This window comes from Pseudophryne corroboree, chromosome 5 (assembly GCF_028390025.1).
Source record: "Pseudophryne corroboree isolate aPseCor3 chromosome 5, aPseCor3.hap2, whole genome shotgun sequence".
NCBI classification, from domain to species: domain Eukaryota; kingdom Metazoa; phylum Chordata; class Amphibia; order Anura; family Myobatrachidae; genus Pseudophryne; species Pseudophryne corroboree.
The window spans coordinates 378,878,763-378,906,107 of NC_086448.1; the positions used below are offsets into that span (position 1 = coordinate 378,878,763).

At 44.9% G+C, this 27,345-nt stretch overlaps 1 protein-coding gene across 3 annotated transcripts in view; it reads left to right on the top strand.

The window, feature by feature from the left end:
* TNS3 (tensin 3) overlaps positions 1-27,345 on the top strand; it is a 1,058,399-nt gene that overhangs the window by 421,627 nt on the left and 609,427 nt on the right. For all 3 annotated transcript variants that reach the window (XM_063922694.1, XM_063922695.1, XM_063922696.1), the window contains exons 2-3: positions 15,595-15,706; positions 22,117-22,154. In XM_063922694.1, the coding sequence (XP_063778764.1) occupies positions 15,595-15,706; positions 22,117-22,154 (150 nt within the window). The remainder of the gene's footprint in view (positions 1-15,594; positions 15,707-22,116; positions 22,155-27,345) is intronic.

A 27,345-nucleotide genomic window follows, 5' to 3' on the forward strand; every position in this document is an offset into this window, starting at 1 on the left:
AAAACCAAGTAAGTTGGTTTGACAGGATCTGTCCTTCACGAATCCATGTTGAATCCTTTTAAGGATTTTATTGGCTTCAAAGAACTTCTGAATACTATCCCTTAGAATACCTTCCAGTACTTTCCCCACTATAGATGTAAGACTAACTGGTCTATAGTTACCCGGTTCAGCTTTACTTCCCTTTTTGAATATAGGCACTACTTCCGCTATACGCCAGTCTTTGGGAACCATACCTGATATTACTGAATCCTTAAAGATCAAAAATAGCGGTTTTGCCAGTTCAGAGTGAAGCTCCATTAGAACCCTTGGGTGAATTCCATTGGGCCGCGGTGACTTATTAATCTTTAAATGTTTTAATCGGTCACACACTACCTCCTCACTTAAATAAGTACCTATCGGTGGGATATTCTCATTATTGAGATTGTGTGTCAGTCCCTGAATTGGATCCTCTCTAGTAAATACTGTTGAAAAAAATTCATTAATTATGTCCGCTATGTCATTATCATTTTTTATTAAGACTCCCGACTTGTCTTTTACAGGGCCTATACTCTCCTTCTTTAATCTCTTGCTATTAATGTATTTAAATAATTTTTGGGGATTAGATTTGCTTTCCTTAGCTACTAGTTTTTCTGTTTCTACTTTAGCCGCTCTTATTTCTTTTTTGCATATTTTGTTACAGTCTTTATAGTGCTTAAATGATTCCGCATTCCCATCAGATTTGTATTTTTTCTCTAACGTCCTAAGTGGATGCTGGGACTCCGTAAGGACCATGGGGAATAGCGGCTCCGCAGGAGACAGGGCACAAAATAAAAGCTTGAGATATCAGGTGGTGTGCACTGGCTCCTCCCCCTATGACCCTCCTCCAAGCCAGTTAGATTTTTGTGCCCGGCCGAGAAGGGTGCAAACTAGGTAGCTCTCCAGAGCTGCTTAGAATAAAAGTTTAGTTAGGTTTTTTTATTTTCAGTGAGTCCTGCTGGCAACAGGCTCACTGCATCGTGGGACTAAGGGGAGAAGAAGCGAACTCACCTGAGTGCAGAGTGGATTGGGCTTCTTAGGCTACTGGACGTTAGCTCCAGAGGGACGATCACAGGTTCAGCCTGGATGGGTCACCGGAGCCGCGCCGCCGTCCCCCTTACAGAGCCAGAAGAGACGAAGGTCCGGTGAAAGCGGCGGCAGAAGACATCCTGTCTTCAAGACTAAGGTAGCGCACAGCACCGCAGCTGTGCGCCATTGCTCTCAGCACACTTCACACTCCGGTCACTGAGGGTGCAGGGCGCTGGGGGGGAGCGCCCTGAGACGCAATATAACACACATATACCTTAGCTGGCAAAAGGAATACATCACATATAGCTCCAGGGCTATATGGATGTATTTTTTCCCCTGCCATTTTACACAAAAAAGCGGGAGTTAAGGACGTCGTGAAGGGGCGGGGCCTATCTCCTCAGCACACTGGCGCCATTATTCCCTCACAGCTCCGCTGGAAGGACGGCTCCCTGATTCTCCCCTGCAGTACTGCATCTGATTCAGGGTAAAAAAGAGAAGGGGGGGCATTTTGGCAGCAAATAACTAGATTAACAGCAGCTATAAGGGATTAACACTTATATAAGGTTATCCCTGTATATATATAGCGCTGGGTGTGTGCTGGCAGACTCTCCCTCTGTCTCTCCAAAGGGCTAAGTAGGGTCCTGTCCTCTATCAGAGCATTCCCGGTGTGTGTGCTGTGTGTCGGTACGCGTGTGTCGACATGTATGAGGAGGAAAATGAGGTGGAGGCGGAGCAGTTGCCTGTGTTAGTGATGTCACCCCCTAGGGAGTCGACACCTGACTGGATGATTGTGTTTAAGCAATTAAGTGATAATGTCAGCAATTTACAAAAAACTGTTGACGACATGAGAAAGCCGGCAAATCAATTAGTGCCTGTTCAGGCGTCTCAGACACCCTCAGGGGCCCTAAAACGGCCGCTACCTCAGTGGGTCGACACGGATCCAGATACAGATACTGAATCTAGTGTCGACGGTGACGAGACAAACGTAATGTCCAGTAGGGCCACACGTTACATGATCACGGCAATGAAAGAGGCATTGAACCTTTCTGACACTACAAATACCTCAAAGGCGGGTATTATGTGGGGTGTGAAAAAACTGCCAATAGTTTTTCCTGAGTCTGAGGAAATAAATGAGGTGTGTGATAAAGCGTGGGTTTCCCCCGATAAAAAACAGCTAATTTCTAATAAGTTATTAGCACTATACCCTTTCCCGCCAGAGGTTAGGGCACGGTGGGAAACACCCCCTAGGGTAGATAAGGCGCTCACACGTTTATCTAAACAAGTAGCGTTACCGTCCCCTGATACGGCCACCCTCAAAGAACCAGCTGATAGGAGGCTGGAAAATATCCTGAAAAGTATATACACACATACTGGTGTTATACTGCGACCAGCAATCGCATCAGCCTGGATGTGCAGTGCTGGAGTCGCATGGGCGGATTCCCTGACTGAGAATATTGATACCCTGGATAGGGACAATATTCTGTTAACTATAGAACATTTAAAGGATGCATTGCTATATATGCGTGATGCGCAGAGGGATATTTGTACCCTGGCATCAAGAGTAAGCGCAATGTCCATCTCTGCCAGTAGAGCATTATGGACCAGACAGTGGTCAGGGGACGCAGATTCCAAACGGCACATGGAAGTATTGCCGTATAAGGGGGAGGAGTTATTTGGGGCTGGTCTAACAGACCTGGTGGCCACGGCAACGGCTGGAAAATCCACCTTTTTACCCCAGGTTACTTCACATCAACAGAAAAAGACACAGTCTTTTCAAACTCAGTCCTTTCGTTCCCATAAGTACAAGCGAGCAAAAGGTCACTCTTTTCTGCCCAAGGGCAGAGGAAGAGGAAAAAGGCAGCACCATGCAGCCGCTTCCCAGGAGCAGAAGCCCTCCCCTGCTTCTGCCAAGTCTTCAGCATGACGCTGGGGCTTTACAAGCAGACTCAGACAAAACCAAAGTCTCCCTCCGACAGGGAGGCAGTTCTGGAAGCCATTCACAAGCTGTACTCCCAGCAGGTGATAATCAAGGTACCCCTCTTACAACAGGGGAAGGGGTATTATTCCACACTATTTGTGGTACCGAAGCCGGACGGCTCGGTGAGACCAATATTAAATCTAAAATCTTTGAACACTTACATAAAAAGGTTCAAATTCAAGATGGAGTCACTCAGAGCGGTGATAGCGAACCTGGAAGAGGGGGACTATATGGTGTCGCTGGACATCAAGGATGCGTATCTCCACGTCCCAATATATCCTTCTCACCAAGGGTACCTCAGGTTTGTAGTACAAAACTGTCATTATCAGTTTCAGACGCTGCCGTTTGGATTGTCCACGGCGCCTCGGGTCTTTACCAAGGTAATGGCCGAAATGATGATTCTTCTACGAAGAAAAGGCATCTTAATTATCCCTTACTTGGACGATCTCCTGATAAGGGCAAGAACCAAGGAACAGTTAGAAGTCGGAGTGGCACTATCTCAGGTAGTGCTAAGTCAGCACGGATGGATTCTAAATATTCCAAAATCGCAGCTGATTCCAACGACACGTCTACTGTTCTTAGGAATGATTCTGGACACTGTCCAGAAGAAGGTGTTTCTCCCAGAGGAGAAGGCCAGGGAGTTATCCGAGCTAGTCAGGAACCTCCTAAAACCAGGACAGGTCTCAGTGCATCAGTGCACAAGGGTCCTGGGAAAAATGGTGGCTTCTTACGAAGCGATTCCATTCGGAAGATTCCATGCAAGAACTTTTCAGTGGGATCTACTGGGAAAATGGTCCGGATCGCATCTTCAGATGCATCAACGGATAACCCTGTCGCCAAGGACAAGGGTGTCTCTCCTGTGGTGGCTTCAGAGGGCTCATCTACTAGAGGGCCGCAGATTTGGCATTCAGGATTGGATCCTGGTAACCACGGATGCCAGCCTGAGAGGCTGGGGAGCAGTCACACAGGGAAGGAATTTCCAGGGCTTGTGGTCAAGCATGGAAACATCTCTTCATATAAACATTCTAGAACTAAGGGCCATTTACGATGCCTTAATTCAAGCAAAACCTCTGCTTCAGGGTCAGGCGGTGTTGATCCAGTCGGACAACATCACGTCAGTCGCCCACATAAACAGACAGGGCGGCACGAGAAGCAGGAGGGCAATGGCAGAAACTGCAAGGATTCTTCGCTGGGCGGAAAATCATGTGATAGCACTGTCAGCAGTGTTCATTCCGGGAGTGGACAACTGGGAAGCAGACTTCCTCAGCAGACACGACCTTCACCCGGGAGAGTGGGGACTTCACCCAGAAGTCTTCCACCAAATTGTAAACCGTTGGGAAAGACCAAAGGTGGACATGATGGCGTCACGTCTAAACAAAAAACTGGACAGATATTGCGCCAGGTCAAGGGACCCCCAGGCAATAGCAGTGGACGCTCTGGTAACGCCGTGGGTGTACCAGTCAGTGTATGTATTCCCTCCTCTGCCCCTCATACCGAAAGTATTGAGAATCATAAGAAGGAGAGGAGTAAGAACTATACTCGTGGTTCCGGATTGGCCAAGAAGGTCTTGGTACCCGGAACTTCAAGAGATGCTCACGGACGAACCGTGGCCTCTACCTCTAAGACAGGACCTGCTACTGCAGGGGCCTTGTCTGTTCCAAGACTTACCGCGGCTGCGTTTGACGGCATGGCGGTTGAACGCCGGATCCTGAAGGACAAGGGCATTCCAGAAGAAGTCATCCCTACTCTGGTTAAAGCCAGAAAGGAAGTAACCGCAAAACATTATCACCGCATTTGGCGTAAATATGTTGCGTGGTGTGAGGCCAAGAAGGCCCCTACACAGAAATTTCAACTGGGTCGTTTCTTGCATTTCCTGCAAACAGGACTGTCTATGGGCCTAAAATTAGGGTCCATTAAGGTTCAAATTTCGGCCCTGTCGATATTCTTCCAGAAAGAACTGGCTTCAGTACCTGAAGTTCAGACATTTGTAAAAGGGGTGCTGCACATACAGCCTCCTTTTGTGCCTCCAGTGGCACCTTGGGATCTCAATGTTGTGTTGAGATTTCTAAAATCACACTGGTTTGAACCATTGTCTACGGTAGATTTAAAATATCTCACGTGGAAGGTGTCGATGCTGTTGGCCTTGGCTTCAGCTAGGCGTGTGTCAGAATTGGCGGCTTTATCATGTAAAAGCCCTTACCTAAATTTTCATTCTGACAGGGCGGAATTGAGGACTCGTCCTCAATTTCTACCTAAGGTGGTTTCTGCATTTCACATGAACCAACCTATTGTGGTACCTGCGGCTACTAGGGACTTAGAGGACTCTAAGTTGCTGGACGTTGTCAGGGCCTTGAAAATATATGTTTCCAGGACGGCTGGAGTCAGGAAAACTGACTCGCTGTTTATCCTGTATGCACTCAACAAGCTGGGTGCTCCTGCTTCAAAGCAGACGATTGCTCGTTGGATTTGTAGTACAATTCAGCTTGCACATTCCGTGGCAGGATTGCCACAGCCAAAATCAGTAAAAGCCCATTCCACAAGGAAAGTGGGCTCATCTTGGGCGGCTGCCCGAGGGGTCTCGGCTTTACAACTTTGCCGAGCAGCTACTTGGTCAGGGGCAAACACGTTTGCTAAATTCTACAAATTTGATACCCTGGCTGAGGAGGACCTGGAGTTCTCTCATTCGGTGCTGCAGAGTCATCCGCACTCTCCCGCCCGTTTGGGAGCTTTGGTATAATCCCCATGGTCCTTACGGAGTCCCAGCATCCACTTAGGACGTTAGAGAAAATAAGATTTTACTTACCGATAAATCTATTTCTCGTAGTCCGTAGTGGATGCTGGGCGCCCATCCCTAGTGCGGATTGTCTGCAATACTTGTTTATAGTTATTGTTACAAAAAATTCGGGTTATTATTGTTGAGCCATCTTTTCAGAGGCTCCTTTAAAATTATCATACTGTTAACTGGGTTCAGATCACGAGTTGTACGGTGTGATTGGTGTGGCTGGTATGAGTCTTACCCGGGATTCAATATCCTTCCTTATTATGTACGCTCGTCCGGGCACAGTATCCTAACTGGCTTAGAGGAGGGTCATAGGGGGAGGAGCCAGTGCACACCACCTGATATCTCAAGCTTTTATTTTGTGCCCTGTCTCCTGCGGAGCCGCTATTCCCCATGGTCCTTACGGAGTCCCAGCATCCACTACGGACTACGAGAAATAGATTTATCGGTAAGTAAAATCTTATTTTAAATGCTCGCCTTTTCTTGCCCATAAGTTCCTTTATTTTTTTTTAAGCCACATCGGTTTATTATTAATCTTTTTTTTTGCTGCTCGTAGGAATAAATTTGAGAGTATTTTTTAGCTAGTAGTGATTTTAATACATCCCATTTCTCTGTAGTATTTTTTTCTAGAAACAAACCTTCCCAATCAATATTCCTAAAAGTTTCCCCCATCATTTCAAAGTTGGCTTTGCTAAAGTTTAGAGTCCTAGTTGAGCCAGTATAAGACTGTTTATGAAAACTTATATTGAAAGTGACCTTATTGTGGTTGCTGTTTCCTATGGGCTCCCCCACTTTAATATCTGATACCAATTCACCATTGTTTGTTAATACCAGGTCTAAGATTGCATTGTACCTGGTGGGTTCCTCAATTAGTTGAACTAAGTAGTTATCATTAAGTGTGTTTAAAAACCTATTACCCCTAGCAGTATCGCATGAATCATTTTTCCAGTTTATCTCTGGAAAGTTAAAATCTCCCATCACTACTATGTCACCTACTCCTGCTGCTCTTTCAATCAGCTTCAGTAACAATTCCTCATCAGATACATTAATACCAGGCGGCCTGTAGCATACCCCCAAAACTAACTCTTTTATTCCTTTTTCGCCACATGCAATTTCTACCAATAGCGTCTCAACCATATCTACAGTCCCCTCCTGCAAATCCTCCTGTATATCGGGTTTTAAAAATGGTTTTACGTAAAGACACACACCACCACCCCTTTTAAACTTTTACAGTATAATATTGCTGCTGTGTTTTTTTTAATAATACAGTTTATAGAACACAAATGCCCAGATTTATCAAGCCTTGGAGATTGATAAATAGCACGGTGATAAAGAACCAACCAAACCAGCCTGTAAATGTCATTTTTCAAACACAGCCTGTGACATGGCAGTAATACTCTGTTACCAGTGGTACAGTACAGAGCACATACTTTGCCTTTTGTGCTGTTCAAAACCCATTCTCTAGTACTATCTCTTGTATCTAGTGTAGAATATAGAACCAAGTAAATGTGGTAAGAAGAAATCTTTGTTCTCCAAATTTTCTCCTGGAGATTATTGATGCATTGATCCATTTTGTTTTATAAAATCGATACTGTTGTTAAATGTCAGTGTTATGAGCTATTTATTGTGTGTTGCTGTACCATCTCAGCTAATCAGAGCATAATTAAAGCCTGTAAATGGAGTGTTATCAATCTCAGATGTTGATATGCGCTCAGAAGTTAAATTTATTATTATTATTAATATTATTATTATTATTAATGATAATAGAAATAACTGATTATTATATGGCATCTCATCTTGGTTGGAATTGGTCATGTTGCTACTGTGAGGCTACAATGCTAACCACTGTGATAAAGGCAGCAGTGGTAGGCATAATGGGAAGTGATAGTTTGTGCATCCATAAGAACAACATTTTATTTTTAATCTTCTTAACTATATTATGAAAATCATTGTCATGTCTGCATTACTTTCTGTTAATTATTTAAGATGTTATGTTAATTATTTTCTTGTCTATACACTGGTATTATTTTAAAGTATTTAATGCACATTCTCAAAGCCATTTAAATGCACTTTAGGTAGATGGTTAAAAAAACCCTCATGATTGACCCTACAGTATATACAAAGTTTGACAGGCGGGAGTATCAAGTTCAGCATAGACTGCAACATTTAGTAGTTTTAACACTGGCTAAAAATACAATGGCTTTCTATGGGAACACTCTGGGTACATGGTACAGAGTGTTGCAAGGGTGCTTTGAAACAAACCATTTACCCATGTTTTCTATACTATTCTTTTCTTTTCTAAAACCCATGTTTAAAAGTCCCCAAACAACCAGCTGAAATACATGGACTTGTGTCCATTGCTAGACAAAACAAATAATTATACTTTGACGTGATCTGACAGTTGTCATTCTTTAGAAGTTAAAGCCCTAACCCCCCTCCACCCATAGATTTGTATATAATTTTTAATGGATTTCACTATACTGTATACTATGAGTTTAGCCAAGTTAGTAGTCTAATAATAATAATTAGAATAATTGTAATTAGAATAATAATTAATAATAAATACATATTATTATTTATTATTAAGATTGTATTTAGACTACTTTAATGTACTAGAAATATTTTATGTGGCAATCAGGTGCTAATAATCTTTTTCTTATAAATAATATGTTGTAATTTTCTGTATGGATGAGTACTTTTATGTATTTTATTTTTGTATGTATGTATTTTATTTTCTGTATGGATGATACTTTTATTGAGTAACAACAAGTATAAAGTGGAAGGGAAGAGAATTCCTTTAGGGGATTCATTTTGAAGTGACTCAGACACTTTGATCCTTTCCATCTGGAAGCTGGCTTGTTGTAGCTTGTTAAAATGTATGCACATTTACATCTACCCTTATTTGTTTTCCTTTTTCATAAATTTGCGCCATTACCCACAGCCCACACATTTTATAGTTGAAAAGGATTGTTCATTCATTCCACTAAAGACTTGGATCTTTGATATTTCTCTTCCAAAGAACAATCCAAATATATTTGATGTGTGCTGTGTATAATTGTTGGCTGATTGTAAGATAGTAGATGGGGAAAAAAAAAAATACTGGCATTCTTTATTGTCTTAACTACAGTCAGTAGGCGCTGGCAGTTAATTCATATTAATAAGCTAAACACAATAAAATGGGTGTAGTACGGGTGACCGGCGGTCTCCTTACCGACGCCGGGATCCCGGCAGCATACCGACGCCGGGATCCCGGCGGGGAGGGGCGAGTGCAGCAAGCCCCTTGCGGGCTCGCTGCGCTTGCCACGCTGCGGGCTCGGTGGCGACCTGCGGTCGCCATGGATTCTATTCCCACACTATGGGTGTCGTGGACACCCACGAGTGGAAATAGTCCCTGTTGGTCGGCATGCCGACCATCGGGATAGTGAGCCATCGGGCTCACGGAGGAGGTCATGTGACTGTCGGTCAGCCGACCAGCGGTCACATGACTACCACCCAATAAAATATACCAGAGTCCAACATTCATCATACTCCTGATTTTAATCTAGTAAATCATTCTCATAGACAAACTGGGGAAGTGGGAATATACAGAGATATGTCTCGAAAGTAGAGTCTATTGATAATGTCGGTATTATCTTAAACCGCAAAGCTATACCCCTGAGTACACTATTACTGTTGAACCGCTATGGCCGCTAGACTACGTGCACTTGCTACGCACTTGGTACGCTATTTGCGTACAGAGTCCCACACGTTGTACGTACTTGACGTACACACGCCGCGCTGAGTGTACGGAGTACGCTCAGCGTGCGCACACACAATGGATAACCTTTAAACCTTGTTAATGATATAATGTAATGATATGCTTACACTTAAAACCTTAACAGTAAAGTACTGTGATGATGTTATACCTTTAAAACTTAAGTAGCGCTGGCGATACAAAGTACCCGCAGTGCGTACACCTTATCAATGTTTATACACCTTATACAGATAAATCTACTTTAAAGCCCATGCAGGAAAGTGAAAACACAACACTGATTTGAAGTTGAAACCACAGGGTTCTAAGGCCTCAGTGGATTAATTCCAAAAGGGTAAAAACAATACAAATCATACACTACAGGCTAACAAGTAAATCTAAACAGAATAATGGCTACAGAGAATATACATACGTGAGAAAGTAAGCAAGCGCAACCCGGCTCGGTCCTCCGCTGGTCATACAGATAGCGTTTAGAGTCTTCTGACCAGCCAAGCAACAATGGTCTTTTTATACACAACAGGCATACACAATACAATGGTCACTGTAATCTCATTGTCCATTGGACACAGGGATGTGTCTCTACATTACAGTAAGGTCATAGGTGGATTTGAAAAGGTGGGCGATGTCTTTCCCCAACTGCTCTTGTGGGTGATATCCTCTGGATTCCCGCCGCATATGTAATTTACAGTAAATACAGTTAATGTTCATATTCTACTTTTGTACATAACTATACGCATGAACAAGCGATCTTTCTCTAACTAACACCGGAATGTTACCCTCAAAATACCCTACAGCTGGATACTAGACATCACCTTCCAACCTTTATCTGACCCTTCCTATCATGCAAAGGCGAATCCCTCTGTCCAGGAACTGTTTAAACTAATAATACTCGCTGACATGGTCTAGGGGAACTATATCTACAATATACACTATTTGGGTTAAATATGTAATGTTCTAATAACCCTCTATTCGCTCACAAACTCTACTGTAAATGTGCATACCACGCGCAAAGGCGCATGGCCGTGAAAGCTCCATTATGCAAAGTGCGGATATGCGCACGCACGGCAGAGCGAGTGCACGCGCAGCAGCGGGCATGTGCATGGGGTTAGTACGTTAGGCATGTATTACAATATTTTTCGACTTTGACGCTATGAAACTTTCATATGGGCATTTTGGAGGGCTCTCTAGGACTGTTGACAATAATGTTCTTCCTCACATGTATATATGAGATAATCAGCAGCGATAAATTCTATGATCTCAAAATCTCCAGTGTTTTAAAACCAGAATATGAATTGTAAGGCCTACTGAGTAGCATCCTTTTCGTCCTCCAGTATAGTAATGTTTCAGTTTGTAATGATTGTATGGAAATTTTAGAAATTAAGCTATGCAATGCAATGTTTTATGGATATTGAATAATAATGCATAAAGGGGGACAGACTAAGGTGTGTTTTTGAGACAAATTCCCAGTATAAGTGAAATGTCTTTAAACATACCTCACAACATTGTAGATTTGGTGATCATGACATTGTAGATTTGGTGATCAACATTGTAGATTTGGTGATCATGATCATGCTAAATGTGAAAAGGGGGTGTGACTTAGATTCTGTTAGGCCATGCCCCATGAATGATAACATTTTGGGGGCATGATTGAATGTCACCCTTCCATTTTCATGTCGTGCTGGGGGTGAGCCCAGCTCTCTGGCAGATGCAGGGCTGCCACCAGCCTCCTCTGTGCACTGAATGGTCACAGTGTGTATGAATGCGGCATCAAGTCACCTTCTCTGGCAACCTCAACCTCCTGACTGCCCATGGGACACTGCGGCCCGTAGGTGGGGCAGCAGGACAGTACTTGAATAGTGGGGTTGTCCCGTTAAAATCAGGACAGTTCTTTATCTTCCAATTATTTTTCTGAAATTAGTACCCTACAGGCGGGGTCAGACTGGGCCACAAGGGTACAGGGGAAACCCCTGGTAGTTTTACTTATCAATAGTATTCATTTGTTTGCATGCTCCATCGTGGCATTATGCATGACGTGCCAGGCTGTGAAAATTTGTAGCTGGCGATTGCTCAATTAATTCCATTAGGATTTAATAAAGCAATTGCAGGCTGCGACTATTTGCAGCCCAGCATGCCATGCAAGCATCACAGCAAAGATGAGCATGACAACATTATATATATATATATATATATATATATATGTTATATATATATAATATCATTTTTTCCTCCTGTTTCGAGACCCTCATACCGGAGTACACCCAATAAACTCAACCAGTCACTTTCTTTTCCATTGTTACATAACTTAAGTGTTTTCTTAGAACAAAACTATTTTTCATCACACTTGCATCATGGCTACTTTGAGACAGATGGTGGTAAAACTCGCTGCCACCCTTACAAAAGGCAAGCTCATTGATGGCTAGTTTTGTCCACTTTTGATCACGATAGCCTATCGCCCAACATGTTTCGTCGGAATCTGGTCTGGGGGGGGGGGGATTAGGTTTAGGCTGCAGGGGTAGGGTTCGGGATAGGCTGCAAGGAAAAGGGAGGGTTTAGGTCTAGGCATACCCGGAGAGGGTTAGTATTAGACTGCGGAGGAGGGGGTGTGGGGTGTAAGCTGCTAGAAGGGAGGTTTTGGGGGCCATTGGGTGGAGGTAAGTATCCTTACCTTCCCCCTGTAAGAATTATCAGCTTTGGGATGCTACGGTCGGTATTCTGACGCCAACATCCCAACTGCTAATATTTCAATCCCAACCCGTTTCGTCGATAACTGCTTCCCCAGAGGTGTTTAGTTCATATGTGTGAACTTCTAATGTATACTTTACTCCTCAATTTAATAGCCAAATGATAGTCCTTTAAAGTGCACTTAATTTTAAATAGCTGTCTGCTCCTAAAAGATCTCTCTGGTCTGGCGTGTATTATTTCCCCCAGGAATATAGTGGAGAGCAGCCTCTCTGCACCAAGTGTACAGCTCACAGGTTAGACAAAGGAATTGTTTGGCAAGTTTTGCACCAAGGGGGTCATTCCGACCCGATCACTCGCTGCAGTTTCTCGCAGCGATCGGGTCGGAGCTGCGCATGCGCCGGCGCCGCAGTGCGCCTGCGCATGGCAGCCGTTGTTGCCTAACAATTGCCTCTGAGGCAGAGGCGGTCGCTGGGCGGGAGGGGGCGTGGTCTGGCCATTGCAGGCGTGGCCGGACCGTTGGGGGGGTGGTCCGCGGTGGCTGCGTGACGTCACACGCAGCCGTTGCGGGCTGGGGACAGACGAGTAGCTCCCGCCCAGCACGCTAAAGCTGCGCTGGTCGGGAGCTACTCTTGAAGTGCAAAGGCATCGCCGCTGTGCGATGCCTTTGCACTTCTGCGGGGGCCCTGTGCTGGGCGTCCCCCCACATGTCCCCCCACATGTCAGTGTGAATGATCGTAGCTGTGCTAAATTGCTATGATCAACTCGGAATGACCCCCCCAATTTCTTAGCATGACTAGAGTTTGTGCTAAGGTGGTTCGAGGGCTTCTCACTGCTGAACAAAAAGAAAATTGAAACCATATTTGTACAGACATTTTGGAGCAAAATCAAGTGGATTCACATTTTGTAAATAAAGTTTTTACCTATGATAAAACAAAATGCCAGTCCATGCACTGGAAAACACCGTCACCAAGAATGAAGAAAAGCACGTCAATGCAAATCCAAATTCAAAACCATGTTAATTGTTTTCTTTGAAATCAAGGGTGTTCTGTTTTTTTGGGGGGCAGACTAGGTACCAAAAGGCGCAAAAGTGCACCGATGTTATTACAAAAAATGTTCTAGAAGCTTTGCATGAATTAATCAGAAGAAAGAGGACAGAGTTGTGGAAAAATGATTTCATCCTCCATCAGGACAACACACCAGCCCATACAGCTCCATCTGTGAAACAGTTTGCAGTGCTAGAACAACCTCCATACTGTCCAGACACTGGGTGACATCTTTCTTTTTCATTAAGTCAAATCTGTACTCGAGAGAACCAGTTTTGCATCAGTTACTGAGGTTAAGAAGAAAACGACAGAGCAGTTGAGACAGCTGGACAGATAAGAGCTACAGTATAGCATGGCTTTGACCAATGGAAAATAAGAATGCAGCGGTGGAAATACATAGAAGGGAAGCAGAGAGTTAAAATGTACTTGATATAATTTCTGTTTAATTATCAGTCTCGTTATTTAATAGACATAACTCGTATATATATTTATATATGTATTTCTAAGTAAGTCGACATGAGATTTTTAGTGTAGTTTGCTCCGCTAAGTGACAGGGAACCCCATTTAGCTTGGAAAAAAAAAAGAAAAAAATTATAAAAAGGTCACGTTGGCCACTGACACGTCAACCTTTTGTCCGTGTCAACATTTTAACCATGACGACCTAATGCCTGTCAACCTATTGACTGTCGAACTTATCCAGGTAGACCTAGCACCTGGATACCCACAAATTTGTCCATGTATGTATGTATGTATGTATGTATGTATGTATGTATGTGTGTATATGTATATACAGTAAGTATATCTGTCCATCTATATGTATGTATATATATATATATATATATGTGTGTGTGTGTGTGTGTGTGTGTATATATATATGTATGTATGTATATATGTATGTATATATATATATATGTATGTATATATATATATATATATATATACATATGTGTATATGTATGTATATATATATATATATATATATACAAAAGGTTTTTACGGCCTCACTCCCACTAACAAACAATTAGTGCCCGGTGCCCTCCTATACCCGCATGGCTACGGGTCAAATATTAGGTACAGTAGGCGGCACTCTGGTAAATAATACATACAACAGCAGGTCTGCTGTTGTATGTATTATTTACCAGAGTGCCGCCTACTGGACCTTATATTGTTGTTACAGCAAAAATCAAAACAAAAAAACCCCAGTACTCACTGGTCACATTCCAACGTTATATATGTGTGTGGGATGAATTTTCTGTTCGGTTAATTTACTACACTATGGGCACCTATTCTAATGCTGCTGCCGACGGACGTGACAAGTTCATTTCAGCTTGCTACCTCTGGGGGTAGCGAGCTGAAATGCCCAAATTGATCTTTTCACACTCGCACCCTTTACCTTAGTCGGATTTAGGTGTTTTGCGCACCTAAACCCAAGTGTAATGGACGCGATAAGTGGGGCATTTGAATGTCGCCCCGTGATCTCCTGTCACTTTAGACGGGAGATCGGAGGTGCGATAACATTTGAATTCCCAACCTATGAGTGCTTTCCTGCTCTGTTTTGTATAGTTGTGATTTTCAGATCCACTGCTCCCAGGGATACTGCAGTAAGAGCTGCTGATTTTGTTGGTGTTAATGCATTAATGTGATTGGTTTTTCTAATAGCACACTGAAGAGTTTATTTAAAAGACATATAAAATCTAGATCTGCTGTTGTCATTTATGCTGTGTTTTACATGATTTTGAGGGGTCTACTACGATAGACTGGAATGCCGGCAGCGGGGCAAGCGCAAAAGAGCCCCTTGCTGGCACGGTTATTCTCCCTCCAGGGGTGTCGTAGACACCCCATGAGGGAGAGTAGTTGTCGGTATCCCAGCGGTCGGGATTCTGGTGCCGGTATGCAGAGTGCCGGGATACCGACAGCCGGGATATCAAGCACCCACCGATTTTGAGAACTGCTGTACAAATATACAGTATATTGAAGAGTTTTGTGTGTAAATCATTGCCAGGTCATAGAAACATAGAAACATAGAATTTGACGGCAGATAAGAACCACTTGGCCCATCTAGTCTGCCCCTTTTTTATTTTATCCTTTAGGCAATCTCAACCCTTTTTTAACCTTAATTCTTTGTAAGGATATTTGTAAGGATAAGGTCAGATTGCTTGGTGTTTAAGCCTACTGCACAATAATATCCTAACATCTTTGTGACTTGTATTTTTTGTTTGGTACGATATTACTTTTTGTCGTGTATCTGTTTGTGTTGTCCAGTTCAAAGTATTTGTTTGTTTTGACATAATGGTGTATGTGTTTTTCTTTCTTGCAGCCAGAAGATATAGCTTCCAGCTCTCACACTTTTAAACAGAAATTTTTCACAAAGTCAAAACCTTGTGCAGTCTGCAAGCAACTTGTGAATGACCACGGAATTTCATGCCGAGGTACCCATACATATATTAGTATATATATTATGTAAATGTCCTACAATTTCATAGTTGAATAAATGTATGACAAAAAAAAAAACTGTAGTGAACTACAACATAGAAACAAATAATAGAGAATGACACACGTAGAGAATTGTGACAAAATGACATAATGGAATATTGATAAAATTGCACTTTGTGCAATTGTGTCTTTTCTACAGTACAACATCCTAAGAACAGCCCAGGTGCCAAGGCTATGGTTATGCATAATATGTGGTTTTATTGGTAGAAGTCTTGTTGATATTACAAGTGTAGTAGGTAACACTAAATTTATGAATGTATGTTTCTCTAACGTCCTAGTGGATGCTGGGGACTCCGTAAGGACCATGGGGAATAGACGGGCTCCGCAGGAGACTGGGCACTCTATAAGAAAGATTTGGTACTATCTGGTGTGCACTGGCTCCTCCCTCTATGCCCCTCCTCCAGACCTCAGTTAGATTTCTGTGCCCGGCCCGAGCTGGATGCACACTAGGAGCTCTCCTGAGCTTCTAGAAAGAAAGTTTAAAATTAGGTTTTTTATTTTACAGTGAGACCTGCTGGCAACAGGCTCACTGCATCGAGGGACTAAGGGGAGAAGAAGCGAACCTACCTGCTTGCAGCTAGCTTGGGCTTCTTAGGCTACTGGACACCATTAGCTCCAGAGGGATCGACCGCAGGACCCGTCCTTGGTGTTCGTTCCCGGAGCCGCGCCGCCGTCCCCCTTACAGAGCCAGAAGCATGAAGATGGTCCTGAAAATCGGCGGCAGAAGACATCAGTCTTCACAAAGGTAGCGCACAGCACTGCAGCTGTGCGCCAGTGCTCCTCATTACACACTTCACACTCCGGTCACTGAGGGTGCAGGGCGCTGGGGGGGGGGCGCCCTGAGCAGCAATAAAAACACCTTGGCTGGCAAAATAACCACAATATATAGCCCCAGAGGCTATATATGTGGTAATTACCCCTGCCAGATTACAGAAAAAAGTGGGAGAAAGGCCGCCGAAAAAGGGGCGGAGCCTTCTCCCTCAGCACACTGGCGCCATTATTCCCTCACAGTTCCGCTGGAAGGAAGCTCCCTGACTCTCCCCTGCAGTCTACACTACGGAAAGGGTAAAAAAGAGAGGGGGGCACTAAAATTGGGCGCAGTTTAATATAATAAGCAGCTATAAAGGGTCATAATTCAGTTAGTCCCTGTATTATTATAGCGCTCTGGTGTGTGCTGGCATACTTTCTCTCTGTCTCCCCAAAGGGCTTTTGTGGGGTCCTGTCTCCTTGTAAGAGCATTCCCTGTGTGTGTGTGTGTGTGTCGGTACGGCTGTGTCGACATGTTTGATGAGGAGACTTATGTGGAGGCGGAGCAGATGCCTATTAATGTGATGTCACCCCCTGCGGGGCAGACACCTGAGTGGATGGATTTATGGAAGGAATTACGTGCAAGTGTCGACTCCTTACATAAAAAATTTGACAACATGCCAAATGCGGGACAGCCGGCTTCTCAGCTCGTGCCTGCCCAGACGATTCAAAGGCCGTCAGGGGCCCTGAAACGACCACTACCTCAGATGGCAGACACAGATGTCGACACGGATACTGATGCAAGTGTCGACGACGATGAGTCAAATTTAATGTCCACTAGGGCCATTTGTGGCATGATTGAGGCAATGAAAGAGGTATTGCACCTTACTGATATAAATCCAGGTACCTCATAAAAGGGTATTATGTTTGGGGAGAAAAAAATACCTATAGTTTTTCCCCCATCTGAGGAGTTGAATGAGGTGTGTGAAGAAGCGTGGGCTTTCCCCGATAAAAAATTGGTTATTTCAAAAAAATTACTAATGGCGTTCCCTTTCTCGCCAGAGGATAGGTCACGTTGGGAAACTCCCCCTAGGGTGGATAAAGCGCTCACACGTTTGTCTAAAAAGGTGGCACTACCGTCTCTGGATACGGCCGCCCTAAAGGAACCTGCTGATAGAAAGCAGGAGGCTATCCTAAAATCTATTTACACACACACTGGTGTTATACTGAGACCAGCTATTGCTTCAGCCTGGATGTGCAGTGCTGCTGCTGCTTGGTCAGATTCCCTGTCGGAAAATATTGACACCCTAGACAGAGACACTATATTGCTAACCATAGAGCATATAAAAGACTCAGTCTTATACATGAGAGATGCACAGAGGGAGAGCTGCCGGCTGGCATCTAGAATAAGTGCTTTGTCCATTTCTGCTAGAAGAGGCTTATGGACTCGGCAGTGGACAGGAGATGCAGATTCTAAAAGGCACATGGAAGTTTTGCCTTATAAGGGTGAGGAGTTATTCGGGGACGGTCTCTCAGACCTTGTTTCCACAGCAACGGCTGGGAAGTCTGCATTTTTGCCCCATGTCCCCTCACAGCCTAAGAAAGCACCGTATTACCAAGTACAGTCCTTTCGACCCCAGAAAAACAGGCGGGGAAAAGGCGGGTCCTTTCTGTCTAGAGGCAGAGGAAGGGGAAAAAAGCTGCAACACACAGCAGGTTCCCAGGACCAAAAGTCCTCCCCCGCTTCTTCCAAATCCGCTGCATGACGGTGGGGCTCCACAGGCGGAGCCAAGTACGGTGGGGGGCCACCTCAAGAATTTCAGCGATCAGTGGGCTCGCTCACGGGTGGATCCCTGGATCTTTCAAGTAGTATCTCAGGGGTACAAGTTGGAATTCGAGGCGCCTCCCCCCCGCCGTTTCCTCAAATCAGCCTTACCGACGACTCCATCGGGCAGGGAGGCTGTGCTAGAGGCCATTCACAAGCTGTATTCCCAGCAGGTGATAGTCAAGGTACCCCTACTTCAACAAGGCCGGGGCTACTATTCCACACTGTTTGTGGTACCGAAACCAGACGGTTCGGTGAGACCCATTTTAAATTTGAAATCCTTGAACACTTACATAACAAAATTCAAGTTCAAGATGGAATCGCTCAGGGCGGTTATTGCAAGCCTGGACGAGGGGGATTACATGGTATCCCTGGACATCAAGGATGCTTACCTGCATGTCCCTATTTACCTTCCTCACCAGGAGTACCTCAGATTTGTGGTACAGGATTGCCATTACCAATTCCAGACACTACCGTTTGGACTGTCCACGGCACCGAGGGTGTTTACCAAGGTAATGGCAGAAATGATGATACTCCTTCGAAAAAAGGGAGTTTTAATTATCCCGTACTTGGACGATCTCCTTATAAAGGCGAGGTCCAGGGAGCAGTTACTGGTCGGAGTAGCACTATCTCGGGAAGTGCTACAACAGCATGGCTGGATTCTAAACATTCCAAAGTCACAACTGGTTCCTTCCACTCGCTTACTGTTCCTGGGGATGATTTTGGACACAGAACTGAAAAAAGTGTTTCTCCCGCAGGAGAAAGCCAAGGAGCTGTCATCTCTAGTCAGACACCTCCTAAAACCAAAACGGGTATCGGTGCATCGCTGCACACGAGTACTGGGAAAAATGGTGGCTTCATACGAAGCAATTCCATTCGGCAGGTTCCATGCAAGGACCTTCCAGTGGGACCTCTTGGACAAGTGGTCGGGATCGCATCTTCAGATGCATCAAATGATAACCCTGTCTCCAAGGACCAGGGTGTCTCTACTGTGGTGGCTGCAGAGTGCTCATCTTCTAGAGGGCCGCAGATTCGGCATACAGGACTGGGTCCTGGTAACCACGGATGCCAGCCTTCGAGGCTGGGGAGCAGTCACACAGGGAAGAAACTTCCAAGGACTATGGTCAAGTCAGGAGACTTCCCTACACATAAATATTCTGGAACTAAGGGCCATTTACAATGCCCTAAGTCAGGCAAGACCCCTGCTTCAAAGCCAGCCGGTACTGATCCAGTCAGACAACATCAAGGCAGTCGCCCATGTGAACCGACAGGGCGGCACAAGAAGCAGGATGGCGATGGCGGAAGCCACAAGGATTCTCTCGATGGGCGGAAAATCACGTACTAGCACTGTCAGCAGTGTTCATTCCGGGAGTGGACAACTGGGAAGCAGACTTCCTCAGCAGACACGACCTACACCCGGGAGAGTGGGGACTTCATCCAGAAGTCTTCCTACTGTTGGTAAACCGTTGGGAAAGGCCACAGGTGGACATGATGGCGTCCCGCCTCAACAAAAAACTAAAGAGATATTGCGCCAGGTCAAGGGACCCTCAGGCAATAGCTGTGGACGCTCTAGTGACACCGTGGGTGTACCAGTCGGTTTATGTGTTCCCTCCTCTGCCTCTCGTAACAAAGGTACTGAGAATAATAAGAAGGCGAGGAGTAAGAACGATTCTCGTGGTTCCGGATTGGCCAAGAAGGGCTTGGTACCCGGAACTTCAAGAAATGATATCAGAGGACCCATGGCCTCTACCGCTCAGACAGGATCTGCTGCAGCAGGGGCCCTGTCTGTTCCAAGACTTACCGCGGCTGCGTTTGACGGCATGGCGGTTGAATTCCGGATCCTAAAGGAAAAGGGCATTCCGGAGGAAGTCATTCCTACGCTAATAAAAGCCAGGAAAGAAGTAACCGCAAACCATTATCACCGTATTTGGCGGAGATATGTTGCGTGGTGTGATGCCAGGAAGGCCCCAACAGAGGAATTTCAGCTGGGTCGCTTTATACACTTCGGAAGTGACTATGGGCCTAAAATTGGGTTCCATTAAAGTCCAGATTTCGGCCCTGTCGATTTTCTTCCAGAAAGAACTGGCTTCACTACCTGAAGTTCAGACTTTTGTAAAGGGAGTGCTTCATATTCAGCCCCCTTTTGTGCCTCCTGTGGCACCTTGGGATCTCAATGTGGTGTTGAGTTTCCTAAAATCACATTGGTTTGAACCACTTAAAACTGTGGATCTGAAATATCTCACGTGGAAAGTGGTCATGCTATTGGCCTTGGCTTCGGCCAGGCGTGTGTCAGAATTGGCGGCCTTGTCTTGTAAAAGCCCGTATCTGATTTTTCATATGGATAGGGCAGAATTGAGGACCCGTCCCCAGTTTCTCCCTAAGGTGGTATCTGCTTTTCACTTGAACCAACCTATTGTGGTGCCTGCGGCTACTGGGGACTTGGAGGATTCCAAGTTACTGGATGTAGTCAGGGCCTTGAAACTTTGTTTCCAGGACGGCTGGAGTCAGAAAGACTGACTCGCTTTTTGTCCTGTATGCACCCAACAAGATAGGTGCTCCTGCTTCTAAGCAGTCTATTGCGCGCTGGATTTGTAGCACTATTCAGCTGGCGCATTCTGCGGTAGGCTTACCGAAGCCTAAATCTGTAAAAGCCCATTCCACACGGAAGGTGGGCTCATCTTGGGCGGCTGCCCGAGGGGTCTCGGCTTTACAACTTTGCCGAGCTGCTACTTGGTCAGGGGCAAACACGTTTGCAAAATTCTACAAATTTGATACCCTGGCTGAGGAGGACCTGGAGTTCTCGCATTCGGTGCTACAGAGTCATCCGCACTCTCGCGCCCGTTTGGGAGCTTTGGTATAATCCCCATGGTCCTTACGGAGTCCCCAGCATCCACTAGGACGTTAGAGAAAATAAGATTTTACTCACCGGTAAATCTATTTCTCGTAGTCCGTAATGGATGCTGGGCGCCCATCCCAAGTGCGGATTGTCTGCAATACTTGTATATAGTTATTGCCTAACTAAAGGGTTATTGTTGAGCCATCTGTTGAGAGGCTCAGTTATATTTCATACTGTTAACTGGGTATAGTATCACGAGTTATACGGTGTGATTGGTGTGGCTGGTATGAGTCTTACCCGGGATTCAAAAATCCTTCCTTATTGTGTCAGCTCTTCCGGGCACAGTATCCTAATTGAGGTCTGGAGGAGGGGCATAGAGGGAGGAGCCAGTGCACACCAGATAGTACCAAATCTTTCTTATAAAGTGCCCAGTCTCCTGCGGAGCCCGTCTATTCCCCATGGTCCTTACGGAGTCCCCAGCATCCACTACGGACTACGAGAAATAGATTTACCGGTGAGTAAAATCTTATTTTCTGTGCTCTAAATACATACGAATCTTCCATGTAGACCTATTCCATAGGGCTGAGGTTCTCAAACGTAGTCCTCGAGGCACCCCAACGTCCAGGTTTTAGGTATATCCATGGCTTAGAACAGATGGTTACATCAAATTGAGGTGCTAATTAAGTCACCTGTTATCAAGTATGGATAAACTTAAATCCTGGACTATTGGGGTGCCTTGAGGAACGCGTTTGAGAACCTTTGCCATAGGGAATAAAATGATTTATTATATCTTCCTGTTAAACATGGCACTGGCTTTATTTTTGTTTTATAATTCTGAACAGTGCATTTAGTCATTGCAGTTAGATTAATTAAACAGTTTCAAATATTCATCCTTCTGTTACTGAAATATTGTTGTAACTGTTATATTTTGTTTTTAGTCTGCAAGTATGTCTGTCACAAAAGATGTGAATTAAAGGTAAGATGGTATAGTTTGACCTTGCATGTTTTATTATGTCTAAAATAATTTAACAAATTAGATTATAAACTTTTTATCATATGGCAGTGAATTGGGCACAACAGTATTTTGTTTCTGTTTGATAGGACAGCCGTCTACTGACTAAAACTCAATCTATCCTGCTTATCTGTAATCCATATGTGCCTACCCTAATGGAACGTCTGGGAGACTCCCAAATCTCTGTTCCCCAGAACGCCTGGAAAAGTGGGCAAGTCTCCCAGTGGCCACCCACTTCCCTAATAAAGTGAGCAGTCAGGTGGCCTGATGATGCACATCACACTGCATTACACCATTGTGGCAATCCTCCCTGCTTTAAAATGGCCATAATCACGGGAGCCAGGGACACAATGGCGTGGACCATGATAATGCATTATTATCGTCCCGCTGCCCCATCACTGCCACCAGGCAAGTATGCTCCACATCATCCCCACACTATGACATTGCCCCCGTTCCCTGTGCTAACTTATGGGCCGATGTAGAGTTGAATACAAGTCAGATAGAAATTACATTCACATGGTGTATATGGCGAAAAATTATCACCATCGGCTTAAGCTTACTCAGAAAGACTGCCGGAACTACTTTTACGGGGCCAGGATATCTGCTTCAGGAAGATGCAGTCCATAGTCACTGCATGCTTACATAATGGGGGTGACCCCCTTCCTGGTTTTGTAGAACGCTCCACTCAACCGCACCCCAAATTGCTGCAGGATATTAATCATACTGTGTCTTGGGGGCACTGTGAGCACAATGCAGGACCAGTTCTCCACATATGCACAACGGTCCTGTGCATGCACAGTACAGCCACCATCAGAGTAGTATGCAAACTATTCGTGCACTTGCACTTATGTATACAAAACTTAACTGTATACTGAAATATGACCAGATTTGGGGGTTCTAGACCATGTCAATCTGGTGAGACGAGCACTTCTCAGTGCTACTCTGCCAAATTGGTTACATATGATCCTGACACCTGGTTGATCCTATTCTGTTGGCCACCCAGTTGTGACACTTTATGGCTTTAATTATTTGTGTAATGTGGTTCATTTCATTACAGTTAACCAGAGAATGAGTTTTGGGATTGGAAATGTTGATGTTTTTACTTCATATACCAGTAAAATGTAATGAATAAATCTGATTTAAAAAAACCGGAAGTGCAAATAGATCACAATTCACAATTTTGCATCGTCTGCAGTTCCATCTAAACTACCTGTAGCTTACACGCAAACTCCCTGTTACCTTTTTTATGCCCTTTCCTCCACAAGTGGAGCTGTGACTAAGTAGTGTACAGCTCGAAATCGCCCATAGATGAATACTTTCTGCTACTGAGCTATGCACAGTGTGCAAACAAGCAAAATCCATCCACACAATAGACTTTTATTATTTCTACAATGGCCCCTTAGTGTAAGTTCTTATAGGAAGTTGTACACGCTGTGTAGCCTTCTAGCATTCAACAGATGTTTTGATCACTCTGAGGAACACTTCATTTTAGTTAGGAATGCTGATTGGACAAGTTATAGACTAAGGTATTTCAGTTTCTGTCTTCACAGACCCTATATTGTATTGACAAAGTATTATTCTTAATTATCAATTGATCATGCTTTTAAAGTTTAACTGTGTTTATCTGGCATTGCAGAAGAATACACAGTGGGTGGATATCATACCTCCTTGGAGTTCTTGCTTACACAATCACACAAGTGGATAAGTCACTGCCTTCAACAATTTATTGGCACACTCATCTTCTGAAATACTCTAGGCTGCTGTGAACTGATTATTTTATTTTCACTGTTAAAACTAGAGACATAATGGATGAGCAGAAATCAAAAACAGAATTCTAAAATGAGCTCTGGCATAATTCTAAAACATTACTCATTCTGAAAACATGAATATAACAGTCTGAAACCTGAATAAAACAATGCTACCTCCTTAAGGCATTTTCAGAATTCAGTGTTTGAAACAGGCAAGCAACAATGGGTTCCTCCACTAAATTATGTTTATGGCTTTTGATTGTCTCTGCTTACCATGTCCAGTTTGCCTCTTAGCTAAATGGCAACTTGGAAATCGATTGACGTAGTCCCGATACTTGACAATTTTTTTGCTACCCCCTTTGGGAGGGGGCAGCCAGGTGTGTGTGGCCAGGAGTGTGGCACTGAATTAGCAGGTGGCATTGTAGGCATCCTACAAAGGTTAGTCTGTCCTAATCGGGAAGTGGATGACCATGAGTAGCCTCTTAGAGACTTGCCTACTCATCCAGGAAAACTACCTGTAATTTGTGTGTTTCCTGGACGTTCTGGTAGAGTAGGCAAGTATGATGGGCAGTGATGATCAGAGTGTTTAAATGGAGTGTAAGATTTATCAATTCTCAGAGAGATAGGGTCAGGGCTGTAACTAGGATGGTGCAGAAGGTGCTTTGCCCACAGCTCATTTGCCCTGTGGCTGCATTGTGCGTAACCACCCTGACTGGCTGCTTATGTGCAGACGGCTGCAGCGATGGTTGCTGTATACAGCAGGCAGCACTAGGAAGTCAGAATCTCCACCTCTCCTCCTCCTCCTGTCTTGCATTGTGTGAAGAGTGACTTCCTCGTTACAGGAGGTGGCTGCTGACTACTGGTGCTCATCATAAGGCACATGTAATGTAGTGCTCTGGGGAAGGGGTGCTCTCACTCATTCTCTCTCTCTCTCCTCACTATACCCAACACACACACACACACACACACACACACACACACACACACACACACACACTGCTCACCAGGGACGTGCAGTCAGGTGAGGCAGTGCATATTATGTGTCATAAGTATATGTTTTATATTATTGTAATCATTTGTACATTGTAAAAGTAGGTTTAAATTAGTTTCGGAGGCACCGAGAGCGTTGCCTCCTGCGGCCAATTTTAAAGTCCCGGAAGTGGGGGAGGGGGGGGGATAAATGATGGGCAGTAAAAAGCCCATTTAAAAAAGCCGTGTAAGCGGCACTAGTATGAGTGCCTCAGTGACAGATGCTTTCATCCCATATGAAAACACGCCCCGGTCTCCCAAAGAGAGGGCGGCATGCTCTCGTGAAATCTATTTTACTGTACTTAAAAATCAATTTTTTGACCAAACAGCCAATGCCAGCTGAAGGGTTGCGGCCACAGATGATGTATTCCAAGTTCCAGGCCGCTTCGCCGGACACCAACCCCTTCGGAGCCCACGCTGCTGTCTGACTAGGAGCGGAGGAGGAGGCGGCGGGAGCCCTGTTACTGCTGTGTGCAGAAGTGACGGGCTTGGGGATGCCAGGGGCGCAGCCTCTCTGGATGGAGACATCGGGGACCAGCAGAGGCAGCGGAGAGTGGAGACGAGACAGTGGTGATCAGCAGCGTAAATCCAGAGATCAGGTCACTCCTCCCCGCTCACCTCTCCCTGCTCTCCATGTTAACCCTGTGACTCTTCCTGCCGCGGTGCACACGGCTGGTAACGGGAGAAAGAGCAGTGGTCACAGTGCAGAAGGAGGGCGGTAGCTCTGTCTGTGTTTGTATAATTGCATGCTGTACGTGTGTGTGATCTGTGTGTGTATATATGTGCATTCTGTGTGTGTGATCTGTGTGTATATATGTGCATTCTGTGTGTGATCTGTGTGTGTATATATGCATTCTGTGTGTGATCTGAGTGTGTATATATGTGCATGCTGTGTGTGTGATCTGTGTGTGTATATATAGTATGTGCATGCGGTGTGTGTGATCTGTGTATATATGTGCATGCTGTGTGTATGATCTGTGTGTTTATATATTTGCATGCTGTGTGTGTATATATGTGCATGCTGTGTGTGTGATCTGTGTGTGTATATATGTTATGTGCATGCGGTGTGTGTGATCTGTGTGTGTATATATGTGCATGTTGTGTGTGTGATCTGTGTGTGTATATATGTGCATGCTGTGTGTGTGATCTGTGTGTTTATATATTTGCATGCTGTGTGTGTGTGTGATCTGTGTGTGTATATACAGTATGTGCATGCGGTGTGTGTATATATGTGCATGCTATATGTGTGATATGTGGTTGTATATATGCATGCAGTATATGTGCATGCTATGTATCCCCCATCACAGACACATTGCTCTCAGTTTCTGCGCCCTATGAAGACCCCTAGTAACGATTGGAGGCTTTGCAAACCCATAGTTTTATTAATAAAGAGAGATACTACTTAGCTATACCTTATCTGGATTTGGGACTGGGTTCACTTTAACATATGTCATTTATGTAATACTGTATGGGGGGGTTTCCAATTATTAGTCAATGACCGCAGGTAATTGCATCAATGGGGGCTATCCAGTTAGCTCCTCCCCCCTATGTCGGCACTTATTGCGGATTATGCTTAAACATAATCCCAGATAAGTGGCCTGCCAGAGCTGCGGTAGCACATGAGATTGGGGATTTATCCCCAATTCCCATGTGTTTGCGCGATCGTGGGTCCAATTCTGGCAGATCAAAGCGGTCTATAATTGGATACTGCGATAATGACCCTCTGTCATTAATCGCGCTATCTGGATGTTTTGATCGCCTGAACTTTGCCTAGGGCGTTGAGAAACCTTGCACCGGCCCTGATGCTGAGGGCTGCTGTATACTGACCACAGGCTACCCAGTGCTCTTTGTTTCATAACTGCCATATGGGCTCTGCCAGCAAGATGTATTCACTGTGCTGGGGTATAAGGGGAGGGGGGGGGGGGGGTGATTAGTGCATGTGTCCAGGGGTATAAGGGGAGGGGTGGAGATCACTGCGTGTGTGCCGTGGTGTAAGGGGAGGGGGGAGTGGTTAGTGCATGTGTGCTGGGGTATAAGGAGGGGGGCGATTACTGCCGCTGTCTTGTTCAACCGCCCTGCAGCTCTAATCCCGCTTCCATGCCTACAGGCAGACCCTCTGCTGCTCTTCTTAACCCTGGGCATCTCTACTGCCCAGACGCTGGCTGCTGCTGTTCCCCATACTTCGCGGGCATTAGCGGCAGCATCAGCCTGGGAATTAGCTGTGGGGGTGGTAGCTGGCGGCAACTTTAGCAGGCAGTTGAGAGTACAGTAGGCATGCATGACAGTACAGTAGGGGCACTGGGAGCGGCGGTATTGGGCATGCCTCACCAGCCACTGACCAAACCGCACACCACTGCTGCTCACTGAAATTACACCCT